The 26,495-nt window shown below is 52.0% G+C and overlaps 11 protein-coding genes across 11 annotated transcripts; 5 read left to right on the top strand and 6 right to left on the bottom strand.

Moving 5' to 3' along the window:
• Positions 1 to 284: 284 nt before the first annotated feature.
• On the top strand, positions 285 to 1,435 carry K460DRAFT_333458 (uncharacterized protein). The gene is made up of 3 exons (XM_040930880.1): positions 285 to 430; positions 484 to 552; positions 611 to 1,435. The coding sequence occupies exons 1-3, from the start codon at positions 397 to 399 to the stop codon at positions 1,309 to 1,311; spliced, it is 804 nt and encodes a 267-aa protein (XP_040790498.1). The 5' UTR covers positions 285 to 396; the 3' UTR covers positions 1,312 to 1,435.
• Positions 1,436 to 3,257: 1,822 nt separating this feature from the next.
• On the bottom strand, positions 3,258 to 4,039 carry K460DRAFT_374893 (uncharacterized protein; the record flags this gene model as incomplete). Its single annotated transcript, XM_040934712.1, has 2 exons — positions 3,258 to 3,840; positions 3,918 to 4,039. 2 exons carry the CDS (start codon positions 4,037 to 4,039, stop codon positions 3,258 to 3,260), a joined length of 705 nt encoding a protein of 234 aa, XP_040790497.1.
• Positions 4,040 to 4,306: 267 nt separating this feature from the next.
• K460DRAFT_65771 (impact family protein) lies at positions 4,307 to 5,330 on the bottom strand. Its single transcript, XM_040938598.1, has one exon. The coding sequence runs from the start codon at positions 5,315 to 5,317 to the stop codon at positions 4,463 to 4,465; it is 855 nt and encodes a 284-aa protein (XP_040790496.1). The 5' UTR covers positions 5,318 to 5,330; the 3' UTR covers positions 4,307 to 4,462.
• Positions 5,331 to 5,452: 122 nt separating this feature from the next.
• Positions 5,453 to 7,744, top strand: K460DRAFT_363942 (uncharacterized protein). The gene is made up of 2 exons (XM_040932914.1): positions 5,453 to 5,687; positions 5,749 to 7,744. Exons 1-2 carry the CDS (start codon positions 5,502 to 5,504, stop codon positions 7,525 to 7,527), a joined length of 1,965 nt encoding a protein of 654 aa, XP_040790495.1. The 5' UTR covers positions 5,453 to 5,501; the 3' UTR covers positions 7,528 to 7,744.
• Positions 7,745 to 8,045: 301 nt separating this feature from the next.
• K460DRAFT_333448 (uncharacterized protein) lies at positions 8,046 to 13,186 on the top strand. Its single transcript, XM_040930879.1, has 3 exons — positions 8,046 to 8,951; positions 9,009 to 11,774; positions 11,827 to 13,186. The coding sequence occupies exons 1-3, from the start codon at positions 8,151 to 8,153 to the stop codon at positions 12,730 to 12,732; spliced, it is 4,473 nt and encodes a 1,490-aa protein (XP_040790494.1). The 5' UTR covers positions 8,046 to 8,150; the 3' UTR covers positions 12,733 to 13,186.
• Positions 13,187 to 13,626: 440 nt separating this feature from the next.
• K460DRAFT_363939 (uncharacterized protein) lies at positions 13,627 to 14,216 on the bottom strand. The gene has a single exon (XM_040932913.1). The coding sequence runs from the start codon at positions 14,186 to 14,188 to the stop codon at positions 13,856 to 13,858; it is 333 nt and encodes a 110-aa protein (XP_040790493.1). The 5' UTR covers positions 14,189 to 14,216; the 3' UTR covers positions 13,627 to 13,855.
• Positions 14,123 to 17,004, top strand: K460DRAFT_363936 (D-xylose-proton symporter). The gene is made up of 6 exons (XM_040932912.1): positions 14,123 to 14,500; positions 14,560 to 14,661; positions 14,711 to 15,431; positions 15,485 to 15,963; positions 16,020 to 16,388; positions 16,444 to 17,004. Exons 1-6 carry the CDS (start codon positions 14,472 to 14,474, stop codon positions 16,748 to 16,750), a joined length of 2,007 nt encoding a protein of 668 aa, XP_040790492.1. The 5' UTR covers positions 14,123 to 14,471; the 3' UTR covers positions 16,751 to 17,004.
• A 722-nt stretch (positions 17,005 to 17,726) lies between these two features.
• Positions 17,727 to 18,462, top strand: K460DRAFT_374889 (DUF962-domain-containing protein; the record flags this gene model as incomplete). The annotated part of the gene is made up of 3 exons (XM_040934711.1): positions 17,727 to 17,762; positions 17,844 to 17,927; positions 18,004 to 18,462. The coding sequence occupies 3 exons, from the start codon at positions 17,727 to 17,729 to the stop codon at positions 18,460 to 18,462; spliced, it is 579 nt and encodes a 192-aa protein (XP_040790491.1).
• A 389-nt stretch (positions 18,463 to 18,851) lies between these two features.
• Positions 18,852 to 19,950, bottom strand: K460DRAFT_403245 (uncharacterized protein; the record flags this gene model as incomplete). The annotated part of the gene is made up of 3 exons (XM_040936612.1): positions 18,852 to 19,492; positions 19,543 to 19,833; positions 19,878 to 19,950. The coding sequence occupies 3 exons, from the start codon at positions 19,948 to 19,950 to the stop codon at positions 18,852 to 18,854; spliced, it is 1,005 nt and encodes a 334-aa protein (XP_040790490.1).
• Positions 19,951 to 20,301: 351 nt separating this feature from the next.
• On the bottom strand, positions 20,302 to 22,005 carry K460DRAFT_384180 (PQ loop repeat protein). The gene is made up of 2 exons (XM_040935487.1): positions 21,743 to 22,005; positions 20,302 to 21,658 (listed from the first exon to the last, which is right to left on the bottom strand). Exons 1-2 carry the CDS (start codon positions 21,825 to 21,827, stop codon positions 20,646 to 20,648), a joined length of 1,098 nt encoding a protein of 365 aa, XP_040790489.1. The 5' UTR covers positions 21,828 to 22,005; the 3' UTR covers positions 20,302 to 20,645.
• Positions 22,006 to 22,159: 154 nt separating this feature from the next.
• K460DRAFT_363931 (UBA/TS-N domain-containing protein) lies at positions 22,160 to 25,587 on the bottom strand. The gene is made up of 2 exons (XM_040932911.1): positions 22,416 to 25,587; positions 22,160 to 22,362 (listed from the first exon to the last, which is right to left on the bottom strand). The coding sequence occupies exons 1-2, from the start codon at positions 25,197 to 25,199 to the stop codon at positions 22,261 to 22,263; spliced, it is 2,886 nt and encodes a 961-aa protein (XP_040790488.1). The 5' UTR covers positions 25,200 to 25,587; the 3' UTR covers positions 22,160 to 22,260.
• Between the last annotated feature and the right edge of the window lie 908 nt (positions 25,588 to 26,495).

Below are 26,495 nucleotides of genomic sequence, written 5' to 3'. Positions count from 1 at the left end.
ATGCGACCTGGACCTTCGCATGTTCATCGTGATCAGTCAAAACAGTATTGAGAACGTCGGGTCAGGCTACGCGGGTTCGAAGAGACTGGGAGCACTTTTGGCCCCCACACTGCGTCACTCAAAGACGGGCCGCCAGAAGAGATCATTGGTCGCAAATTCGGACCTTTGCCTATCCCGTATATGACCACGCCAAAAAGGCGTATTGTGCACCTACCAAGAGCTTGAATGTGGCATACACGGTTGTTCCCTAAGTGCAGCTAATTCCGGGGAGCAGAGATTACCCAGCCCCGCCCAATATCCTTTTTACTTTTACCTCAACGATCACGACTTTCGATCATCAAGCAAAATCAAATGACAGCGCGTTAATATTACTTCGCTCCCAAATTCTGGTCTACAATGGGCACTCTACGTTTTGCAGTAGCTTTGCAGCGTCCGTGGAAGCTCTTTAAATGTTACGTGTGCTCCAGCTGACACTTACCCCAGGTTTGGTCCCGTTTCTCGGCTACCACCATATTCTCATGATAGGGCAAGTCATCGTTGTAGTATTCATATGTAAGCCCCAATGCGCACAGCTCTTCCTTGTCTCCCTCGGTATCTGACAACTCAATAGCAATAATACTCGCCGGCTGCTCCAGTTATTCGACCATGACTAATATCTACATTCTCGGCCTATCGTACACGAATTCAACGCCATCAGGTCTTACCTCAGTCACAAGAAATTTATCCCAGACGCTAAATGGATTCAAAGGCTCATCGCAGCTCGAAGTCCGAGTCGGATACTTTGGGATGTGTGTGCGCCAGCGCGGCATTGTCTGGCTTTGTAGTTCCGATGCAGACGGCCTGGCGCAGCAAATTGGACCCGAGAACGATCCGTTGAACCTCATAGGTACAGCGTCGAAATTCAAGGATGATGTGCTATTCTCCGGACTGTTGTTCATGGCCGTCGTCCTCGCATTCATCTGCATATTGCTCATGGCTACCTTCCCCAACTGGCATGCCGAGCGTGATACAAGAACTGGTTCAGATGTCGACGTTCAACCATTTCCGTCCCGTCCCGTTTCGCAGGTCGCCATGACGCAGGCCTTTGTCGCTGCAATTCTGTTGCTCGTTGCCGGTCTTTGGCAGCATATAGGTTCTGTGGGTGCGGCAGCGATGGCAGAAACTGCAAATTATGGCAACGTCAAAACTGATATAGGTACTAATGCGATGATTATGGCGTGGGCCGGGTTCACTATCGAGGCGTGTGTGACGATAGGACTACTAGTCATGATCTTATCGATTATCGTTTTAGATAGGCTCACGGATGAATAGGAGCTAGAAAGATGTACAGGGATATGTAGGATGCCAGCAATGACAGGAAAAGCTATCAATAAGAGAGCGAAAGCAGAAGGCTGATGCAATTAGGCGATGCCCTTTGGGACTTGTTGTCCTCACCACCCTAATCTCGTCCTACTCTACAAAGAAGCTTTGATCGTCGCCTATTCAGGCGAGGTCACTTGCTCAACCAGAAACTAATACAGGACGTTTGAGCTCATTCTGAAAAATGGAAGGGCACTCAACGTGGATGGATTATTTGGCTAAGTTCAAAGGTTCTCTTTCCTTCGGCCAGGTCAACTATCTGAGAAGACTAACATGGCTTTATATCTGTTGCGATTGCAATATTTCTACCTAACTAGGTGCCAATTTATGAAGGTAATCGAAAGCGACCAGAATTTCAAGATTACCGTAGACCACAGATTCAGCGCAAACTACAACGTCCACCGCACTGCAAACAAGGCAGAGTGAGAAGAAAGAGCTCTCGGATAAAGTAGACGAGATCATGATCGCTATTGATTTGAGTGCTAGGGCAAGCTATATGAAATCTTTCTGTGGGCGGCGATTGGCTATAGTGCAAGGCTGTGTGTAGGCGGCGTTTGGGGGGGCTACACGCAACACGCGGTTTGATCATTTTCGTTGAACTGCATGAATGCTAACGATACAAAGTCACTGTCCCAGCACCAAGCCTTCACTTGAGCGAGCGAATATACGCTCTTGATTCACCGCGGGATGACGGCGAATTGCGTGGCAGTGTTTGCCAAGTCTGGGCTTTCAGACCAAAGTTAAAAACCTGCCTTGATCCACATCTCCTATTCAGCCTTCTGAAATCCTCTTTTTTCGCGGTCTTAGCTGGATTTTAATCGCGACAGTACTTCTTCTCAGCGTTGGAAGATATCTGTGATCTCCCGTTGCACCTATACGCTTCCATCTGGTGCGAGCACGCCGCTCAACAACAATCATGGCGACGACACCAAGTCCTTTTGGGACTATTGCGTCACCAAATTCCAGATTCCTGGGCTGGTATAATGACTCGACAACATGCGCGTGATATCTACACCTTCATTCGAGATTGGGCTAACAACCCGCAGGGACGACGATGGAATGCTCGCTGATCAGTGAACTATATTTCGAATCAGGTTCATACTTCGGGTGTCCTACAATCTGGACGGATTGCACGACCGCATCGACTGGACTCTCTAAGGATGACAAAATGTTGTCCGCATGGTGAGTACTAGGGAACGCGTTCCATCCGACTACTACGTTGGCTAATTACCGCAAACTGCCTCAAGTGGCTCCTCGTGCCTTACTCAGACAATGCACTACACTTACCCCGCTCCTATCCCAGAATCGAACAGGAAACTAAAAATCTTTTGCGGTGCTGCAAACTAGACTCCATCTGAGCTTTATAGAACGCAGCCAACAAGCACAACATCTAGTTCTTCTATCACCTCAGCAGTATCTTCAACACCCAGTCCAGTTCCATCCCACCGAATAACTTCACCCACTTCATCTCCTACTACGACATCGCGTACATCGACCGCAAATCCTACCCTTCTACGCCAACGAGTCCAGGAGTCATCGCAGCCGCAAATATAGCCGGTGTAGCATTGCTCCTCGTTATAGCTTTCCTAGTATGGTTCTTCGGATTTCATTGTAGGAAAGGTGGGGCGCAAGTGGTACCAGCACAGGGGCAGCAACAAGATCTTTGGCAACTACCGGAGCTGCAGCAGACTCACGAGGTCAATACAAAAGATGGCACGCCAACGCAGGACGGACACCATTATGCGACAGTCGCACAGGTGCCTGCTGGTAGATAGACCTATCAGAACAACCATGAAGTTAGTGAGCTTCCGAGTGAGCGATAGAATGGAAGGTATAGAGGCTGACATCGTGGTGTTATAGCCGTGTAGATGGTCAAGTTTACTTACTACCTCTCTTGTTTATTCTATCAGATTCTTGCCAAATATCCATATTCGGCTCCTATCCGTCCATTTGCCGCCTAACCAAATAGCCTCACCGGTCCATTCCCAGACACCCATATTCTGCAACCCTAGCTTCCTCATAACCCCTAGGCTAGCTGGGTTTTCTTCGTTCACAATAGCTCGGATATACACCCTCTTGAATGGTTGCCAAAACGCTGTCGCACGCTTGAGGACATTGAGAACTGTGCTTACAGCTTCTGTGGCGATGCCATGGCCCCAAGATATAGGCAGGAACTGGTATGCAAGTTCGATGGATAGCGTTGTGGGATCATGAGTGGAAGCTGGAGTATACTGCGGTGGAAGGGTGAGTTCGTTTGGGCCCCCCAACGAGCGAACTGTCACGAGACCGACGAAACGTGGTGGTTTTTCTGCGTGAGAAACATCGGGTTGCGTGTCAGTGACTAATTTCTGAAGGATTTCGTGCACCGCGTAAACGACTCGGTACGATTTGGGCTTTCCACCTCCTTCCTCTGGAGCCTCGGGTAGGCACGCTTTTGCAAATCTTTCGGTGTCTTCAAGGGATTTGGCTTGACCATAGATGCTGCAAAGATCAGCTCAGTAAAGGTTTTGGAATCAAAAGCTCTAGCATTTGGGTACGTAAGAAATGTCATGACTTACCTCCAAAACGTTGTCTGTGCATCACTACGCATTTCATGTAGCCACTCGAGTTCTGGACTGCCTCTTTTGGCAGTAGTGATAAGCGTGAGCTTCAGCCTAGGTGTACAGACGGTTGTTTCCATAGTGCTACTTTACTTTGGAAAGGAAGTGTACTGTGCAATATTCACTAGAGGTGATATCAGCTGCTATTTATCGTTGGCTCCCCATGTTGGATGGCAGCCTAACGCGAAGTGAGATCTCGGAGTAAGCCCTGGAGTATACCGATCGGCGTTCGATAAGCTCGGCAAAGGCTGCATTAGGCTTAGTGCCATCATAGTATTAGTGTATTGGAACGCGCACTCCAGACCGCAAGGTTCGATGAGCGGTAGGTTAAAGGAATAATAGGTTAGTTGTCTAGTACTTGACTGGAAAGCGTGATTAGTTATGAACTGATATGATACCTGCAACAATGTTGTAACGGTGTGGCGGCCATGCATGATATCGATCTTGAATAAATTTTCTCCGTTTCGTGCCCTGGCAATTTATTTTTGACAGACGCTGATTGCCTACTTCTTCCCTTTCTTCTTTTCGGTATCTTTGCTCTCTTTTGTAAAACCTCCCAAAATTAGTGACTCCCTCGCCACAGTGTTAATGATGCGAAAGCGATCCGGGCCCAGTTGAATACCGCCGTACCACCTTGTAACGACAACCATGACGTTCCATACATCCATAAGTTGCATGAGGTGTAGCATGCGTGACCCGGCTGCAGTCTCGCCATCGTCGTCGCAGTCCTGGTAACTCGTGTCGTTGGGGCCTTTTATGCGCCAAGCGGTCATATTGTGAGTGGCTCGGGCAGCTTTCTTGTCCGTTGCTAGGAAATGGGTAACGTACTGTCTGGCCTGGTCGGGGGATGATACTGGGGCGACACGCGCCAGGAAGACCGACTTCTTCTCCATAACTGCTGGTGCGACGACCCACGGGGGCTCTGGTCCGATGTCGATTATGGGATCTGGCGGTGCATGTCCAGCTCCATATTCTTCGGCGGGATGGCTTTCGACATTTCCTTGTAAACGTATATCTCCCTGCTCTTCTGCCGTCTCTAGGGCTTCTCTTGCTTCCTCGAGCAGGTCATAGATGCATGCTTCACCCGGTCGATAGACTTGGGCAAGGACGTCTCTAACCACGTCTACTGCTCGACTGCCCATGCCTTTTGGAACATCCTGTCCTACACTCTGCGTGCCCAGGATGGACGGCGGCGCATCAGGATAGTCTGCAGGGAATTCGAGACGCAAGATTATCGACGGCAGCGAGGGCAGTCGCAGGCTGAAGAGTCTTGCATCCTCATCAATCAGAGACAATGTCCCCTCATCGAAGATTGAGTTTATCGACGTGAGCTCGTCTTGGATAGCATCGTTGGACATGGCTGAATTACTGCGACATGCCAGGGCTGGTACGATGCACGTGCCGTGGTTGGAAGCGGCAGGCGCGCTAGCGTGGGCGCACAGACATTTGGGGACTTATGAGCTCGAAAACACCTTCCTCTCTTTCCTCGTCGACAACAATCGCGCCCACGGCCAACAACAGCAGCAGCTTCCCGTCGGCACTATGGCGCAGCCTGATGAAGCAAGGCGCGCGACAACCATCTTGACAATAGCGCAGCTCAAGTTCAAGCAGGCGCTGAAGAAAGAGCAGCACGAAGCTCGTCTCCCGCCCGTCTCTGTCGAAGCTAGCTCGCACTTCCTCAGCGACCTTGATGCTGTTCTCAAGCAGAACACGCCCGTGCACGTCCAGGTATCTGACTACAAGGCCATTGATCACATGTACCGTGGAGCAGACTAATCTCAATTCATAGAAATGCACAGAGTGGATTGTCAAGCACATAGCTCCCTCCAAGGCCCGGATTTCAGTGCTCGGAGACTACCTAGTCTCGGTCTCAAAGTCAATCGTCATTGACCAGCCAAGGGCGGCGGCGGCGGCACTATCAGAAGCAGCAGCAGCTTCAGCGAAGAAAGCCGCCCGCAATCGATTTGATCTCTTGTTGATTGTGAACGATGTTCTTCATACTGACAAATTCCACCGTCGCAGCACCGCAAAGCAAAGCATCTTCGGTACCGAGTCCACCTCCTTCACGCCTGAGCTCGTCGACTTGGCAGCTTCGTGCATCTACGAGAAGGACTCGCAAGCTGAGAAGAAGCTAAGAGCCATCCTCAACTACTGGGCTGTCAACCAGCTGGTCAGCGCCGAAGATATCAAATCTCTCCGAGATAATGCAGATGAGGCTTTGCTTCTAGCCCAAGGTGGCACGCCTGTCCGGAAGCGCCACTACCTCCTGCCAGAATACCATGGCGACCGAACCGCACCATGGCACGACCTGCCAGCTTCCTACATGCTCGACCAGATGTTCAAGCACCCTCAACGCCCTATCGAGCCATCCCGAATCAAAATTGCGAAATTCGACAAGAAGCCAGTTTCTCCCCACGTCCGTAAGTTGCTTGACGACTACTTTGAGAACATCGACCTCAAATATATGCCAACGGGCGACAACCCGACTGGCGAAACCAAAAAGTATAAGTTATGGCTAGATCCCTTGGGGCAGTTGGTCAAGCGGGACAAACAGACAGGCGAAACGGCTACGGTCTACAACGGCTACGGATGGTCAATGAAGCTCTGTAAGGCTATACAGGACCACACCATGCCTGAGACCCTCGCGATAGCATGGGAGGGTGATGAGCGCATGAAGGCAGTTGATGCGGTCCGAGAGCCACCGCAGAGGCGACGCGAAGATCGACGCTACTCAAAGTCACCGAGACGACGTCGTCCGTCATCCTCAGAATCAGATTACAGACGGGAACATAGTAGCCACAGCCGCAGCCACAGTCTCAGCCGTCGTGGATCACGGTCCTCCTACGATAGCCCGCGCTCGCGCTCAAGGTCTCGCGATAGAAGCTACAGCCGCCGTCATCGTTCGCCCAGGGATGAGAGGAGAGGCTCAGACGACCGTGGCCAGAGATATGACGACAGAGGCCCAGGCCAATCACGACCGCCGCCAAAGCCATATGGCAGAGACTCATCGTACTCTGGATCGAACGATCGTGACCGGAACTCTCGGGGTAATCCCAACGGCGGCAATCGGTATCCCGCTCCACCTCAGCCATCGCAAGCACCACAAGCACCGCAAGGCTTTGGACGAGGCTTCCCCCAGGCTCCACAACCGCCCTTTAGTGCACCGCCATTTCCTCCTCAAGCACTACTACCGGGCCAACTCCCAGGACCATTTCCTATGGGGCCATTTCCACCGCACCTTGCACCTCCCCCTCCGCCGCAATTCCAGGGCTCCGGTGGGTTCATACCGCCTCCTCCACCGCCCAACTTCAGTGGCCCTTATCCTCCGCCGCCACCTCACATGACCGCGATGCAGAATAATCCTTATAATAACTTCGGCAATCAATTCGGCAATCAGCAAGGCATCGATTTTGGCTATGGTAACAACAACGGCTATGGCCAGAACGCAGGTGGCTATCCTCCAGCTGGGCGCGGCGCCTATGGAGGCAGTCCCCAGGGTGGTGGGTACAACAGCAACAGAGGTGGATATGGTGGTCCTCAGCGGGGACAGCGCGGTGGTAGATACTGAAGTGAGATGCGTAGCGCAAATGGACGGATAAGCGCAAAGCCTCTGGATACTGAGCGCTTTATATTCGGGGAGAACAGTGTACGAACAAGGGGTGTATTACACAAGCGAGTGTGTGCTGCAACTACGTAGCCAATCTCTCAAACGATGTGAGATCTGGTTCAATGCTTCCACTGACGGGTAAGCGCAAAGTCTCTAGGTCACCTAAGGACACGTCGGGTATTCAGCGCTTGCATTTCGGGGATGACGGTGAACGAATAGGGAGTAGATCAAGCAGACCAATGTTCACTACAATTACCTAGCCAATCTCGCACATGACGTGAGACCTTCTCAATGCTATCACCTGGATACCTCAATATTCGAGCCTCGAGTCTACGTGCAACATGACCGTTTATCTCTATGCTTTAAACACTAAACGTGCAGCACTTATCCATTAGCCGGTCGACGAGTTCACTAGCTGACAGGGTTATGGATCTTAGCGGGCTCGGGCTGTCCCGCACCTACCCTACTTACTGTTCGTTGCCAGCACTCCGCCAAACAACCAACAAAGGGCCTTCGAGACTCACCCCACCGACCATGGCCATGGCCTTAGACTCTACGACTATTCCTAGCGGTCTTGCCGCGTAATGGCTAGCCAGAAAAGAAAGCGCAACTCGACACGACGACAATCGAACAAGCGACCCAAGTACACCACGTCAAGCGATAGCGATCATACCAGAGACAACAGTAGTCCATGGTGGGAGGCAGAAGATATCTTAGAAGAGCGAATACGTGGAGGGAAGCGACAGTACTTGATCAAATGGAAAGGCACTGATCCCGCCACCGGGCAAGACTATTCACCAAGTTGGGAGCCGGAGGAGTACGCCAACGAACTACTTGTCGTATCTTGGGAGCAAGAAAAAGCCCGCTGCAGGGAAATACACAGTGTAGGAGGAACTCCTAAACCTAGTAGAGGAAACGAGCGTTCGACAAACCAGCAGGCGCGTCAACATCCTCGGCGCAACCGCATACCGCGCTCGTCTACCCTAGTCTCCGTACCATCGAAACCAACACGCGACAGCGCTTCTCCAACTGCAGATAGTACCGTCACGACACCAATTGGCACCTTTGCGTCTTGGCAACGTGTATCGCCGCGCATACATATCGCGCCGCGGGGCAGCAGCTTCGACCCCGACCAGTTCGAGCCACACTCCCAGATAACTACACAACAAAGTGCTTCTACACAATCGGGTACCCAAGAGACCGATCTCGACAGCTCGCAACTCTTCGCCGCAGGACAACCCTTCTCCACTGGCATCGTACCCGACTCTGAGAGCTCAGCAAGTGAGGCGAGCTTCATACCTGCCACACAACAGACGGGAGATACTAACCCACAGAGCACGGATACGAACGAATCACACGCGGAGGAGGAACTTTCGGACGACTCGGTTCGTATAAATTATTCACATTTGAACGTGGACATGTTCACTAACAGGTAGCTATAGGGTGTTTTTGAAATCATTCAAGAAGGTGCATCACGCGACGTGTCACCCGCGAGCTCAATTCCTGAGACCATACCTGACACTGTGACGGATTCACAGAGCCAGCACCGGAGAACCGATATAGAAGATCAGCGTGTGATTCTGGATACATTTGAGATTGTCGAGAGCTCGTCACAGGCTGCGCAGGTTGTGGCTGAGGACGAAGGACAGAGCATTGACCAGGAACACGGACAGCAAATCATTGCGGAGTCGCAGAGCGAACAACAACAGAACGAGCCTACGCTGCAGCACCACGATACGTTACCAAGGACCGTTGCGGGTGCCTCGCAGCCTGCTTTAGAAACCACTTTTCCGGTTGATGTGAATTCCACAACTCAACGAGAACGAGACCGATCTATTAATCAAGCGCGAGACGCAATAATTGGAAGTGCTGCTATTCCCGACGACGCGGAAGAGGGAGTCCGAGCTGTACCAGAAAACAACCCTTGTCAATCAGGGTATCCGGAAGAAAATCAAAACATCAATACCACTTTGGAGCAGTCATTTGCCGGTGAGGCTCACGAGATATCTCGAACTCGATCCTCCCAGCGGATCGGTCTTCGTGGCAGCCAGGCCAGTCTAGCTGAACAGTCCGTACTAGAGGAGAACGCCCAGTTCCCATTTCACTCTCAACACTCTCTACATCGCTTTCAAACTGCTCCGCAAGTCCCTAATCAATCTCTCAATCAAGAAGACAGTTTTAGCCCGCAAGACATTACAGACGTAAAATTAGGTGGCCACGCAGAGCGATCAGCGCGGCTAGAAGAAGTACAAGTTCAAGCGAGTGCTGACAGCTTCACGATCCCGGAACCCTCTCACGACGCTCCTATACAGTCAGAACCACCAGGGCCAGGTTCATCTTCGCCCCTTCGGGAGCAAGGCGGCGATCCTATAAACGAGAGTTTAGATCTAGGATACACTCACCGCTTGTTACAACTTGTTACGGAAGGCACCAACAGACGACGCGATTTCGAGCTCCACTCACAGGCACGTCTCTCACCTCCCCAGTGCACGGACCTCCGCGAACAAAACGCCCAAGTCTTACCTGTTGAAACAGACTTCAGCACGCAAGAGGATACTACCGAAAGCATACGGTCAACCATTGAGGAGGATTACGTTGCCCATCGCGCCAGCTCTGAGTCACGACACGACTCATCCCAGGAAACACCAGAGAAGCCATTAAGACCAGAACAGTATAGTTCATCTCCCATACAAGCGCCACCGAGCCATTTGCCAGACACTCTCAACTCCAAACCACCCACCAGACCGACTACACCAGTCCCTATCTCTTCACTATCAAATATGGCGGGCCACAGCACCGGAGAAGAGGTTGCACGACAACTCAAGGAGCTAATTGCGCAAGCGCAAGCAGAGAACCCATTCACCCCTAGTAGACGTCGCATCACATCATCTTTTACGCCTTCTACAGCTCCGACCCCGGAAATTCCAACATCTATACCCACCTCAGCAAGAAGATTGTTCAAGGCAAATGCTTCGCCTTCTACACTAGCCGCAGAAGGAACAAGATCACCTTCGACTGTACCAGATCGCTCACCTGCTCCACAAGCATCGACTTCGCTACGGGCTGTCGCTTTTGTACCAAGCATTAGCATCCCAGCGACGGAGTCCCACGATGGGGAGTTGACTTCTCATGCCGGGGCGACACACGACCCTGCTGATACCGGAAGTATGGTCACAACAGAAGAACAGGCAACGCTATCTCAGAAACCCAGCCCGACTGATCCTGATGATGAAGAGCTAAGCGACCTTGATGATGACACTGAGAGTCTTTTTACCGACGAATTGAACCTCGAACGCGAAGAGTACATTGTACCGCTATTTATAGAGGGACGACAGAGGGACGATTATTCTGGGCGCCTCGTGCACAAGAGGGAGCTTCTGGAGCAATTTCTGGAGGATCCCCGCGGCTTCAACCAACTCGACAAGGTGGAAGAAGTCGTCTCGTATTTGAGAGCTCTTGAAACCCACATCGACTTAGTCTTTCTTGAAGCCGAATCAGCTCCGTCAGCAACACAAGTTGAATCCTCGACCCAGTTCGGGATGGAAAACTCTTCCAAATTCAGGTTTCTTCACTCGTTGTTTCACCACTTGCGCGATTGCAATAAGCACGTTGTGTTGGTTACCGAGAAAGATGATGATGCGCTATTCAACATCCTTGAGACGTTCTGCAAAGCCAAGTTTGTCAACTACAACATGCCTATAAGGGGTCGCCGAGCGGTCCCAGCGCAGATTGAAGGCAGCTTGACTATCACTATTATCCCAGGTGATGCCTCGCCCGTCATACGGGCGCCGGATCTTATCATATGCCTCGATGGTTTCCAGGAAGCATCTCAGATCCGGCAGAAGAACTGGGCCCGGTCTTCTGGCCAGGACGTTGTACCCATTCTCCACTTGGTGATACCCCGAACTGTGGGTCATATTGAGCGCTATATCTCGCCAGCCTTGGATCACCGGGAGCGATTGCATACAATCTTAGCCAGCCTAGCCCAGATACGTGGACTACTTGGGAAGCCTATCAGTGAAGACACCCCCCGGGCACCAGTCGCCGCCAAGAGGATTGTGAAATGGCTTACTGCCGCAATTGACGATGAAGGATTGAGTTGGCCCCTGCCTTCTATTGGTAGCGTGAAGACTATCATCGAGTATCAGACGCAGCTCTCGCAGCCGTCGACTACACCTCCGATACCTGATCGTCCGAAGCGGCCCCTGGTAATTTAAAATGAGCGTGGGCGATTGAACGAATAGACACTGACGTGTGTAGGACGCTGAGGATCTTGACCCATCAAAGCGCATGCGCTTCACGCCACAACCACAACCACAACCACAAGCCGCTACGAGCTCAAGCATTACCGACGAGCCTGAAGTTACTCGCATCAGCGATTCTATGCCTGGTACAGCAACAGATGAAACGAGTTTTCGAAGACAGCTCGTTAGATCAGAGGAGGCTTACAAAGCAGAACAACAGCGTTTCCACGACCACGAGGAAATGTGGGACAAACAACAAACTGTGCACGAGAACGTCACGCGGGCTTACCGGCTCCTTCTCGGGCAGCACAAGACTGCAGAAGAGAAGCTCGAGACTATGACAAAGAACAACGAGACGCTTCGTGAACGCCTTGCCAATAGAACGAGTGAGATGCGACAACTAAGCGAACAGCTTGAAGAACAGCGCGCCACGCATCTGCTCTCCAAGGACGGACAAATTGCCGAGATAACTCGTCTACGAAAGGAGCTCGCAACCGCGCAGGAAGACAAACAACGCGCGCTCAAGGCTACTCAGAGCGCCGAATCAACGCTCGAATATACAAAGGAGCAATACCGTCTCGCCCAAGACGCGGCCTCGACGTCCCAGGTCACGGTTGACGAACTCACTACTTCCAATGCTACATTGCAACACCAAGCCTCTGGTCAAGTCGCGAAGCTCAAAGCGCTGCACCTAGATCGACAGTATGAAAATCAGGATAAACAGCTCAGAAGCGTACGCGCTGAGAATGCGATACTGAGGAAATCGCTTGCGCAGAAGGATGAAGAGTTGCAGAGGGCGAGGAATAACCCGGGGCGTGCTGGAGTGGGGACGAGGGCGCATAGTATTACGCCCCAGCCGAGAGTGAGGAGTAGAGCGGCGAGTCCGATGGGAGGGCGGTTGAGTAGTCTGAGGAATTCGTAGGTGGATGGGTCGAACTTGGAGAGAATCATGTGTCTGATGAATGAGATGAGATGTGAATCATGTTCTTTGCTTTGGTTTTACCGGATTGGATGGCAATACTTAGGTAGACCTTTGCACGCCCTGGCGTATTGCGGTGTTTGTTCTCTTAATCTAATATTCTGTTCTATTCTATGGAGCACTCTGGATGTTTGCACACTTCATACTATAATTGCAATGTTATGTTATTCTCTATTTTTTCTTCTCGGTGTCAATTCATCCATCTGCAAATAGAATCCTCCCAAATCCATTTTCAAATTACACTAGTAAACCACCTGCTTCGATCCTTTATTCTGCAAAGAGTTTGCGACGCTTAGGCCGTCAACATCGTCAGCAGCCAAATCCTTAGTACCAATCTGATGACGCGCACGCCATGGTTCCCCAAGTTTCGCGTCGTGCTGCCCGTTGTCCACTAGCGGGAGGGCTTATGGACGGGGTTGCCGAATATTCACCCTGCTCACCCTGCATGGCTGTCCGCACTAGTAGGGCTGGTGGTTCGATCTGCCGTATCGGGCTTGAGCAGGGCGCAGAGGGAGGCAGTGAGGAGTGAGACTGAGACTGAGCCGTGGTGGTGTGTGGCTACGTTGAGAGGCTTCTGTTGGTGGCTTTGAGGGGATGCCCGCAACTGCGACTCGACAGAGCGCTGGATGGGAGAAGATGATTCATATGTTGGGGGTGTTGCGCGTTTGCTTCCCCAGGTTCCCAGGTTCGCGACGCTAGATTGCATCCAGTCAAGCGGTGGTGTAAGGAAAGCTCGAGGCCAAGCAACGAAGGTGGGGAATCAGGACAGTCCATGGCGAGCTTAACGAGGCAAAGCCTCTCTCTAGGAACTTCGCATCTTGGCTCTGACTTGAGAAATCGACATCGATCGTCGCTGACGAATTATAGACCGGTCAAAGTACAACCGTCTTTGGTGTTACAGGTTGACACAGCAGGTACCTACCGGTCAGTTAGGCAGGATTTCCCTGGGTGGGCTGATTGATGGCTCGTAGACAATAGACAACTCCGCATGCACTCCACTCGCACCCAGCAACGATTCGTTTACCTGACGGCCATAGTGTGCAGACTAGCGCGTTCTACCCGTCTTCTACTGCAATAGCTGTTGAAGCTCGATTGCCTCGGCGCACATTCGTCGTTTGGCATTCCTCCTGTCGTGGCTATGCGCTGAGCAGCGGGTGAGCTCTGATGCTCCCCGTGTTAGCCAGATAGGGTAGCTGACACGGTTGCTCATCAGACGTTTGTATGTCGCATTCACCGTAAGCCCGGACTGACGCAGCGTGCCACCACATGCCAAGGAGAGCATTAACGCAACAAAGTGGACGCCCAGGCGTTTCTCCACCTCGCATGCTACCGTGTGGTTGAAGAGGGGCAGGCAGATGAGAACGCCACCGACGTTACTGATCTCTGGGGGTGAAAGCATAATGCACACCCTGGCCTTCTGTTCTTTTGTCATTGGATGCCACCCTAGCTGCGCGTGATCCCGCAGCCCTGCAACAGAGCAACTCTGACAGCCAAGCCGGGGGGAAATAAACAAAGGCCTCGCTCTCTGCCTTGTACCAATTCCGTATTCCCTGCCTCCCCTACCAAACCTACCGTGCAGCCTTCCGCTGGTCTTTGCTCAAGCTCCCCGGCAAAGCTTATAAGCATTGCCTTTCCCCACTCACAAGCTTCACCATAACAACACGAAGCTTGAGTGCTCGGCCATGGCGGAACCCGACAAGACCACGATTGAGTGAGTGCCGCTGAGTAATCCTCCACCTCTTGTATCCTTGTACTAACCTTTTGTTCTAGGCAAATCGACAACGGACACCACGACCACAAGGGCTCCAAATTCGACAATGAGCAGTTGCGCCGAGAGAGCATTGCCCGCTTGACGGCCAACACCGAGGGCGAGTGAGTTCTTTGGCGGCCCAGCCTTGCCTGCTGACACTAATTCGAACAGACTTCGCAACCCTCTAGCTGACATTCCGCGAGAGCAGCTTCTGCTCGATGTTAAAAGTTTCGCCAAAGAGAACCAATTGGAAGATGTCGAGCCGCTTCTAGTCAAGGGTGCCCTCGTCGCGCAGTCTCCAGCACTGTTCGAGGAGCTCGAGGAGCTGGACGACGCAGACCGCCTCGCCATTCGCGAAGAAATCACCCATCGCTTCAAGCTGCCCAGGACGCTCTACTTCACCATCATTCTCAATTCCATCGCCGCTGCCATTCAGGGCTGGGATCAGACTGGATCCAATGGCGCCAACTTGTCCTTTGGCGAGGCGTTTGGTATCCCCGATTCTGGTGACAAGTGCACGGCAGCTGGAACCTGTGAAAAGAACAGCTGGATCATCGGTTTTATCAACTCTTGCCCGTACATTGCTATCGCTTTGTTCACCGCCTGGATCTCTGATCCGGTGAATGAGTTCCTTGGCCGTCGTGGGACCATCTTCATCGCTGCCATCTTCTCCGTACTAGCTCCCATTGGCTCCGGATTTACCCAGAAATGGGGTCAACTCGCCGCCTGTCGTGTACTCCTCGGAGTTGGTATGGGCCTGAAGGAAGTGACCGTGCCTGTCTTTTCCGCTGAAAACGTCCCGGCCAGTGTGCGCGGTGGGCTTGTCATGTCCTGGCAGATTTGGACGGCTTTTGGCATCTTCCTTGGTACTGTTGCCAATCTAGTCGTCATGGTGAGTGTGCTGCTTGCTCTTCTCTTTTGGTACCATCCTTAACGGTATACCAGAACACCGGTTCCATCTCCTGGCGCTTACAACTAGGCAGCGCTTTCATTCCTGCCGTCCCGCTAGTCCTGGGCATCTGGTTCGTCCCGGAGTCTCCGAGATGGCTCATGAAAAAGAAGAAGTACGCAAAGGCATATCGATCCTTCCTTCGCCTGCGAAACACCCCTCTGCAGGCGGCACGCGATCTCTACTATACCCATGCTTTGCTTGAACAGGAGGAGATCCTAGTACGAGAATCAGGTCTGAATCCTAAGAGCAACTTCTTCACCCGCTTCATCGAACTCTTCACCATTCCACGCGTGCGCCGTGCGACTCAAGCCTCCGGCATTGTAATGATTGGACAGCAGATGTGCGGCATCAACATCATTGCCTTCTACTCGTCCACCATCTTCAAAGAGGGCGGCGCGACTTCAAAGGAAGCCTTGATCGCTTCATTCGGGTTCGGTCTTGTCAACTTCGTGTTCGCTTGGCCTGCCGTGTGGTAAGATTTTCATGTACCAATTGCAAGCGAGACAGACACTAACCCTATCTCTCCAGGACCATTGACACCTTCGGACGTCGCGGACTGTTGCTCTTCACCTTCCCGAACATGTTCTGGACGCTCCTCGCAGCCGGAATGTGTTACTATATTCCCAAGGACAGCTCTGCCCACTTGGGCCTAATTGCCTTCTTCGTATACCTCTTTGGCGCCTTCTACAGCCCTGGGGAGGGTCCAGTTCCGTTCACATACTCGGCTGAAGTATTCCCGCTTTCTCATCGTGAGGTGGGAATGTCGTGGGCTGTGGCTACGAACAACTTCTGGGCATCGGTCCTGTCGCTTACGCTTCCCCGTATGTTGAAGGCCATGAAGCCTCAGGGAGTGTTTGGATTCTACGCAGGCCTGAACATCCTCGCACTCATCATGATGTAAGTCAACCCCCAACCTCGTTTTGGCAATCCTATACTGACCAATCCTCTCTAGCTTCCTGTGGTTGCCAGAGACCAAGCAGCGCACGCTTGAAGAGCTGGATTACATCTTCGCCGTGCCAACGCGAACTCACATGAACTATCAGGCTAAGCAGAACCTGCCCTGGTGGTTCAAGACGTACATCCTTCGTCGCAAGGGCCTCCAGAAGCCTCTGCTGTACAAGCTTGGCGACCAGCGTCCGCCTGTTAGCGTCACGCACCAAATAAGCTACGCTTGGAACACGTACATCCTCCGCAAGAAGGGTCTGGTCAAGCCAGATGCGTACGTCAAGGCTTCGCCTCGGGGCGAGAAGCAGGTCTAGGAAGTCTAGTGGCACAAATTGTACCTTGCTCAAACTCTACTTTTGTTCGCGCTCGAGATTATGCCGTCGCTATGGGTAACAATTGCTCAGTGGGCGTAATGGTCGTCCACATCCTTTCTCCAATGAAAGCGCTAAACAGCTAGTTGGCGTGGTGGGATGATATTGGCGATGCTTTCATTCTATACCCTCGTCGTGGCTGCATAGAGTTAGCCTACGTAGTCTGTCCCTAATGATGATAAAATACCGTAGTGCAGTCTTGCGATCAGAAGCCGACGTAAATATCCGTTAAGAGTGGAAAGCACACTCCTAATGGGGTCCCACCCTTCTCCATCCCGCCCACATCCGCTACCCGTAATTTCACCAGTTCAGTTGCCATTATGAACATCGAGGCATCACATCACGTATTGCAGCAAACGTAGCGTAAGAATCCAACATGCATGATTGTAGTGTTGTCTGAATAACCACAACAGCAAAACCACGCTTGCCGTCACCAATACCCACAATTACAACCCCTAGCGCCCATCATGACTTCTTTCCAGCTTCCATACACATGCTAATCAACCCCCAAACCATCCGGGACATGCTGACGCGCGAATCACTCGATAAATGCGCATGGCCAATGAGAAGAGGAATATTACCTCGGCATTCCGTCCCTGCATGTTGAGCTTGATGGAGCTATAGCTACTATAGCAGTCGGCCGATGCACCCCAGGCGCTCCTGTCACCAACAAGCAAGGAAAGGTGGGGTGACTGGAAACGAACGGGGTGTCGCGACGGGTATAAGACTCCGGGTCATCTCCCTCATGTTTCTTGGCTTGAAGCTGGTTTTGAGCTGAAAGAAACCAACGAGCGACTTCCCCGCATCTTCTGGCTTATCGCGCATCCGCATCCACATCCGCATCCCCGCCTCTCCGCAATCGCGTTACCAGACAGACGACATTCACATCAACGATTCTCTACGACGGAGAAGCGTCAAGATGCCGTCGTTTGATCTGAAGAAGAACCTTGTTTTCGTAAGCTAGCCAGCTAACAAGCTACCCTTTTCACGCCGTTATTCTTCTGTTTGAAGTGTATACTAACTTGACACCCACCAGTACGGCGCATACCACCGCGAACCGCGAAACGTCGCTATACACATCGCCTGCGTACCCATCCTGCTCGCAACAGGCTTCCTCTTCGTACGTCTTACCAACCCCTCTAAACTGTATCCAAGTATGCCAGCAAAAGAGCCCAGGACTAACAACCGTTGTCTAGGGCACAAACACACCTACCCTCCCCATCCGCTCGCCCACGCTCCTAACCCGCCTAAACCTCCCCCTGAACCTCGGCACCCTCGCCGCAGCCACCTACTCCACGCTGTACCTGCTCCTCAGCCCCAACATCGCCGGCGCAACCATCGCGCCGCTCGTCCTGGGCGCCGCATCGCTCGCCAACCGCCTGACGACCAAGTACAACCGCACCAAAGTAAACACCATTGCCATTGCCGTCCACGTCGTCAGCTGGATACTGCAGTTCATCGGGCACGGCAAGTTTGAAGGGAGGAAGCCTGCGCTGTTGGATAATCTGGTGCAGGCGCTATTTTTGGCGCCGTTGTTTGTGTGGTATGAGGTGCTGTTCAAGTTGGGGTTTTATAAGGGGTTGAGGAGGGATGTCGAGGCTGCGATTGAGGTTGAGGTTGCCAAGTTGAAGGGCAAGGGGAGGGAGACGGAGTGAGGGGGTAAGTTGGAATGGAGGGAGAAATGTTGGGAGAGATTTGAGGTATTATTGTAGCTTCTATCTGTCTGTACTTTTGGTGACCAGTCGAGCTTTGATGTTGTTTTGCGCCAGATCTCATCAACTCTCATATCCGCACTACGCATCTGGCAGCTGATCGAAGTCTTGGTCAAACTTGTATACTCAAACTCCCCTACTCCAAAATCCTAACTCGCCTAGCTTTGTCGCCATCTTGAGATTAGTCGCAAACCAGATATCGTACGAGCCGGAGCAACACACCTCGTTTTCGTCGCTACAGCTCAAGGCATCGCCTAGATGCGTAGTCCACGTTGAAACTCACACACAAGGTCCTATCAGGTAAGTTGAGCAAGGGAAAGAAACAAAATATGCTAAGCGGAGCTTGCCTTGAAAGCGCTGTTCTCCCCGCCAGATGTAAAGCCAACCTCAGGATCGTTTTGCTCTGCCTGCGGCGCCATTGGCCCCTCCAGGTCGGGAGTGTTTCTGTCTGTAAGATCGAGTCCGAGTCGAGACATCATCCTCTCGGCCAGTTCGAATCGGGCAGCCAGAATCTCCGCGCGTATGTCGATGGTGTTGAAAGCCTTTTCTCCGGCGTCGTCAAGATCCTTCTCTGTCTTTCTTTTTGCGAGAAGTGTGGGCGTGCTAGGCACCTGGAACGAATCGTCGACGGTCAGCGTAGCAGAGCTTCCCGAGTGTACAGACGATGGAGAGTTGACCTTCCTCTCTCGTGACTCCATGGCTCGATGCTGGATCTTAGTTTCAGAGTGTAGTCCATGACCCCCCGGGTGAGTGCCGAATTGGAAGAAGCCAGCCTCGTGGGCATCGCGGATGATAGCATTGAGCACAAAGTTTCGGATTTTCGAAGGTTTTACTCCCCGATGTAGAGTGAAGCGAAGGTTGCTCTTCTTACAGATGCTGCGGGCATAGTTTCTGGCGGATCGTAGGCTACCGAATGAAGGGGGCCATTCTTTGATCAGCGCCTTGAGTTGCTTGATGTTTTCCCTAGTTTCTTCTGTTGTTTTTGTCAGCATGACACTTTGTAAGATAATGAAGTCGTCTTACTTGAATCTACTGCTGGCATCTGGTAGTTTCTTTGCGTCGGGATCTGCTGTTGTAAAGACCTATCAATCAGGAGGATACCTGCGTCGACAGCCCTTCTCGCCACTTCATAGTGTATCCTATTCCTAACCCTGCTCTGGAAAGAGATTGGAGCGTTTGCGACGAATCCATAATGGAGTCCTCTCCACTCCAACACGCCTTCAACGTACTGTTCTGCTTCCTTGGACGAGGCAAATGGTTTCGCGTACGTCTGGACCAGTGACAGCGCGCGAGGGATAGCAGCATAAACAGTATCTGCGCATGTGAGCAACTATCCGTGAATTGCAGGGGAGTTGTACCTTCGAATGACGGGCATAGCGCTGGTGATACGCTGTCTTTCTTGACCTGCTTCTGTTGCGAAAGAGGCACCATGATAGCTCGATGGAACGCTGAAAGACGCAAGACACGAGATATTCACAGCAGGTAGCTCCAAGAAGGAGAGGAAATACAAAGCGCGTTGATTGAGGAGGTGAGCACCCAGAACCTTGGCACACGTGAGTGTCGGATGTTGGTGCAAACGGGCAAGTGCAGAGTGAATATAGCAACACTGTCAAACAGGCTTCCATCTCACGAAGTTATCCTGTCCCTTCAGACGAATAAGATTAGAAGGGAGCTTCGTAAGGTCCGCGGTGTTAAAATAGTAAGATATAATATTATTAACGTAATTATAAGATTAGATTAGTTTAGTAATAATATTTGTGTCCTTAGGAGAGTTTTTTTTTTAAAAAAAAAAAGCAAACTAGGCTTATAACTTATTAAAGGTGCAAAGGCGTAGAAAGATATAATAAAAGCAATAGATCCTATCTACTAAATACAGTAGGTAGATATACTTATAGGTTTGCTCCTACCAAACATTGTCTCAGCTGTTTTACTAATAATCAGATGGAAGCCTGTTTGACAAACACCCTACCGCCAATACACAACAACGCGATTAGGGAGGAACGCACCAATGCATTACCGACCTCATCAAGCCAATGTACGAAAATAGATACTTATCTACGTAGTGGCGCGATGCGCTTAAATTACACTTCCTCCTACAGTCCCTCACACCAGAGTCATGCCTTTTTCTACTCCTCCTCGTCACTGCTCTCGTCATCCTCCTTCTTATACAAGAAATATTGAACAAACACCCCCGCATCCAAGCACAACGTCCCGAAACTTCCCAACAACCAACTAGCATTGACCCCAATATACCGCCAATAGATAAACGCCGCCTCTCCATCCGCACAGTTCCCACCCTTGCACTTCGGGTTATACACTAGAATACTCAACACGTAGGTCAGGTTGCCCAAACAAGCAAACAGGAAGAAGAGCATGCTGATCCCATCCGTGGACTTGCGGCGGTAGTTCAGCAGTAGTTGCGGGATGCGCGAACCGAGATAAAGCAGCGCGCAGATATAGCCGAAGATCTGGCCCCACAGATTGAAGTGTAGCGTTGACTCAGAAGGGGGGCTGTCAGAGGGAGGAGCAGCGTTGCGGGCGCTGAGATACCAGCCAAAGACGCCGGCCGCGCAGACGAGAAGAATAGTGCCGAGGTTGAAAAGAACAGTCTGCAGCGTCGATTGAGCGGGTTGAGGCCGTTGCCTTACAGCTTGTGTGGGCTCATCATGCAGCGGAGTGACTGGTGACAAATGGGTGCCATCGATCGAAAGAAAGCGCTCTCGGAACGACGACTGAGAGTGATCCGAATGGCGCCTGTCGATGTCTGAGATGTGCGCGCGAACCTCGTGTCCATTGCCGTTACCGTTGATGTGGCTGGATCCGTTTCCTGGACGTCTGCTTTCCGAAAGAAGGGGAGACTGCTCGCTCGCCGGAACGATCTCGTCGTCTGAATCGTCGTCGGGTGTTTTGATTTCATCGCGAAGCGTAAAGCCTTTGTACCAGAAGCACTGCAGGAGCAGTACGATGTCTGCCAGGGTATAGTAGACGGCCAAAATGATCATTGTCGGTAATACACCCTGCAGCACCGCGCCGAAGATGTTGAAGAAATCTCCGAGGAGCCATACTACGATGAAGACTACTGATAGACCTTCTGCTGAGTTTCTTCTCCAGTTTTCGATAATCTGGGGCGAGAAGACGACTGTCACGTGAGTCAGCTAGGATCATACTTCGAGGGCTTCGTGTTACTGCGTCGGGTAGGACGAAGCGAAGTAGAGTTACATACCGATCCAGCATGCTATACTGATAGACCCAAAGATCTGGCTGATGGCATCTATATCCAGGCGCAAGCCTTGTGAGGGTGGAAACATCGTTGCTATGACGTAGGTAGGTAGAGGTTCAGTCTAGGCCAATCGAAGGACACCAATTGGTGGGCGCAGATATGCGCTTTACGCGAATGGACGTGTAGAAGACGTTGGACGAGTAAAGTCTGCTCTTATTTGCGAGGATGAGGATAGACAATGGCTTCAAAGCGTTCGGGACGAGGACTGCACGGATGGGAAAAGTTCCACAGTCGTTTACCTAATGCCCAGGAACCCGGGGTGCAGGGATCAGCTCCTGCCAGGAACCGAACGTTGAGCCGCACGCTAGCATCATCTGCGCTTCGTGCGACACTTCACAGCATTCATAAGACTATCACAAATGGTTCTGACTTTAAATTTCTCTATATCTCATACTCTGAGTCTGTGAGCTATAGTCCCGAAGCCCCAGATTCATAGTGCTTGCTTCGAGGTTAGTGCACAGTTATAGGTTGTTATCCGTCTTAAACTTGTCCCACGCCTCGTTCAACGTCGCGAAAACTGCTGCACTTATCATCTTCTGCTCTGTCGTAGCCGCTTGAGAGATCTATCACGTTATTAGCCTCTTTCACACTCGAATCCCTAGGGTGGCAACCGTACCTTATCAGGGTGTACCTTGGCAATAGCCTTCATGTACACAATCTTGACCTTGTTTGGCATGACTAAATCTCCCATGTTGACTTTCTTCCACCCAGCCTCTTCCCACAGCACCTTGTCTAGCGAGCCTAGCAACGCTCGTAGGTTGTCGGACTTGGTGCCCTTCCACGCGATAAGCTTTGCATCAACCTGGTCTGTAAGCGCAAACTTCTCGTCGTCTGCTCTTTCGGCTGCAGCGTTGGCGGCTTTCAACTTCTTAACAGCTTCCGAGTCGTTCGCGGGTCCACTGCCAAGATCTGAGAGCGCGGTAGGCTTTGGTGCTGCGGGCTTGCGCGCTGGAGGGGGGCGTTTTGCAGCTGCTGGGGCAGCCGAGGTGTTTCCTCCGCTCGCAGCCTTCTCGCATCGGTTGCGACCTTGAATACTGATTGCACCTCCAACACCATTTTGCACGGCCTCCTTCCAGACTGTGTGCGCATCCGCCCACTTCTCCATGTTTTCAAGCGCTTCGGCTTTCCGCATGAGCGCCTTCCCGTAAAACTCTTTCATATCTTTGTCTCCTTCAGTACCACCTGTAGCAATCTTTTCACCCTCCCCTCTCGACACGCCAATGATGGCTAATGCAGCGTTGGCATCAACTATAGCGGCTTTAGGGTCGCCCACTTTGATGTTCGTTACAGCCCGATTGCAGAGTACAACAATGGTGACTGGATGCGATTGGGGTAGAGGGCTCAGTGCAGACGAGTACGCAGCATGTGCAGCTGAATAGTCGCCACGTTTGAAGGCTTCAGACCCTCTTTGTCGGTCAGATGCAGATGAATTGAGGGCTGAGGAAGAAACAGGAGGAATTTGTCGAGGAGGTGCTTTGGGTCTCGGTGGAGGAGGAGTGACTGCTGGACTCCGAGCTTTGGGCGTTGATGTTGCTTGAAGGAACGGATTCTTTGACTGGACCAGAGTCGGTTGTCGCGAGGATTGACTCGAGGGTGTAGGCTCAGGAGAGAACAGATCTACCTGCGGCTGCGGTGTAGACTTCTTCCGTCGCGCAGGACTAACGTATGCTTGAGGGCTTCGCTCCTCCACATCTTGCCGCGTCAATCTGGTTGCTGGCCGTTTGTCTAAGCTTGACGTTTGTTGCCGCTGGGATGGCGACTGTGATGACATGCGATCTGGGAAGCCGTTGCGCCCTCCTTCTTGCTCTCTGCGTTGTCGCACGGGCAGAGGTTCAGCTTGTTGACGTACTTCACTCTGACGCGATGGTTTGATGGGACGTCCGCCCGCTTCTAGCATCATAGCCTCGTCAGTCGCAGCCTGCTGCTCTCTTTGCGTCCTACTTGACTTGGGGGCTGCTTCCGCTGCTTGCGCGTCTCGCATCCACTTGGGCACATTGTTATCACCATCTTGTTGAAGGTCGGCCATGGCTTTCTGTACTTGTTTGCGGCCAGTCTTCCACAACGAATTGGCGGACTTGAAGAGATTATTGCCAATCTCCGAAGCCATTTGAGTGACATCTTTTTCTTGAGGTTGGTCTTCTTGTCGACGTTGGCTGGACCGGCTCCGCCCTTCTTCATCGCGCATCCATGCTGGTTTAGACCCGCCTGCACGAGCGTCTCTTGATGTCTCTCTTGCATTAGGTCTGTTGTCGCTTTGCCTTGGACGCTCAACAAACTCGTCAGGACTCCGCCTTGATCGGTCCTGGCTGCGGTTCTGGGTTTTCTGTTTTGCCTCTGCATGTGCTTGATTCAACAGCCATCCTACTGCTACCTGCACATCTAAGCCAGACTCGGTCGTCGCCAGTGCAATCGCAGATTTATCAGCGGTGAAACCCATGTCCACCAGCTCAGCAACAGCTTTGTCATGCGCGTTCTGGGGTCCTGGTGGCGATCGGCGTCGTCCCTCTGTACGTGCTTCTTCCACAACTGGACTCGGTTGTTCTTTCCTCTCGAACTCTGAGACAGGCTTGCCTAGTAGCCCAAGTATATCGTCATCGCCGTCATTCGCCTGGGGTGGTGGAGCTGGAGACACCGACTTCTGTGCCATCTGCTTGAGGCCGAACATATCGTCGTCGTCGTCGTCGTCGTCCATGGGCGTGTTGCTGTTACTGGAGGGCTGCGGCAGCGGTGTATGGTTTCGAGATACATTTGAGCCGTATGCGGGAGTGCTTCGGCCGCTACCGTGTGATGGGAATGGAAAGTGGCTCGAATTATCCACAGGGGCTGCCGAGTTGAATGCTGCGAGAAGGTCCTCCTCAGCGGGCGAAGACAGCGCGGGGCGTTTAGAGGTCGTATCTAGGCCTGCAAATGGCTTGTTGATAGTTCTTGACAGGCCCTGGCTGCCAGACGTAGTTATAGGAGGACGAGGTGCGCCAAAAGCTGTAGGCTCTGGTGTGCTCTTCCCACTCCCTAACGTATCCCAGTGTTTCGAATCCGCACCTCCAAAGGTCGCGTCATATTGTTTCCTCCTCTCCGCCTCGTGTCTTGATTTCTCTTCCTGTATCTGTTTCTGCCGTTCTTGTAGTGATAGGTTGCTCGTCGAGGCTTTGGAAGTATTGAGGGACACAAGACCGGCGAAGCTGTCGTTTGCCGGTGTTGCAGGTTTCGAGGGTGCTTTGAAGGCGTGGTTGCCGGTCAAACTTGCTCCAGCTCCCGATTGCTGCGCGGACAGTGTAGAGAGAGGCGTGGAACGGCCAGAGAGCTGAGGCGTGGGGCTCTGGCGGAAGGGTGGGAAGACCGCGGGGGTGTTGACCGTCTTTTTGGCGGGTTGGGACCAGTCAAGGCTATTTAGATCGTCCATTGCGGTATGGTATAATGAGAGGATTCAAGCGGTTCATACAATGTCATATCATAATTGCAAGTTAAATGGCGTTGTACTGACAGTTTCGCGAGACGCTCAATCGCGCTTGCTCGTTTGGCGCCACAGATGTAGCCACATGCATGAGCACGTGATGCGTCTCCATCCACCTTCCAACTCAACTAGGTGCTCACACATCTTCAGAACGAAGTTTGTACTCTATGATATTTTTGGCAGAGAACCCCCGTAAAACAGCAAGCGACATTGACGTGTTCATGGGCGCATGCGAAGGCATTCGATAGCTTGCAACTGGAGGAGGCCCTGCGTTAATTCGTAGTCGATGTCTCCAGCAGCGCCTTCATGCTAGGGGATTTCCTTGGGCACTCACTTCACAGCGCATAATGATAAACATTAGACTCAGTAGTGCGAAAGCAATCAAGCTACCTTAAAGCTAGGCGGCGCCTCTAATACCGTAGCTTAGATAAAAAAAAAGTAAGCAAGAAAAATTGCGGTAATCCATGGGAATCAGGCGTTCTTCTCTCGACTTTGCGCAGTACTCGGTTAGTGTCAGCAATTAGAGTGGGCAGTTATGTCAAGAATTGCATGTGCGTGGAGAGACATGGCAAGACACATGCCCTCTGCGCAGATGCCCGCAGCCCGCATTATCGGAGGGTGCCGAACGCAATGACGGGCTGATGGAACGTTATCGAAGGAATCGGCTGCATATGCTCCCTGCTGCTTGTCGGGTATAAATAATGCCTCGTGCCTCGGAGCAGGGAGACGGCATGGTATCTTGTCTTGTGCTTTCGAGGGTAAACAAACAGACAAACAGCCACTGTGGGCCACGGAATGGGATGAACGTCCGGGCAACTCGCACTCCACTCCACTTGGATCCAGGCTAGGGGCTTGTCCGGTCCTCGCATTGAGTTTGGTCAGTGAGCTGCCTTGATCCACGACCGCGGAGATGGAGACACGCCTGCCGCCCGCGGTCTGTCCCGACTACTCGACCCCTGACAAGGCATTCCTCGTTAACCGCCTCGCGTTTGACTCGGTAGTCTCCTTCATGACTCGGGCGGGAGAAGCATTACTCGTCTGCCCCGTAGTGAACTGCACCGTGAATATAACCGGTCATGTTGACGGGACGACAAAAGTAGAGCGCTCTTCGAGGGTTTGCGATGGTTGAAGTTGGGCTCACATAGACCCTGGGACGTCTCGAATTTCAGGTAGGATTAGGCTGACGACAAGAGCCTGCTTGAGCTTTGGCGGGCGAACTGACCAGATACAGCGCTGGGCAGTGCG

The sequence above is a fragment of the Cucurbitaria berberidis genome (assembly GCF_010015615.1).
Source record: "Cucurbitaria berberidis CBS 394.84 unplaced genomic scaffold K460scaffold_2, whole genome shotgun sequence".
NCBI classification, from domain to species: domain Eukaryota; kingdom Fungi; phylum Ascomycota; class Dothideomycetes; order Pleosporales; family Cucurbitariaceae; genus Cucurbitaria; species Cucurbitaria berberidis.
Note: the sequence above shows the minus strand (reverse complement) of the source record. Positions and strands in the feature narration are given on the sequence as shown.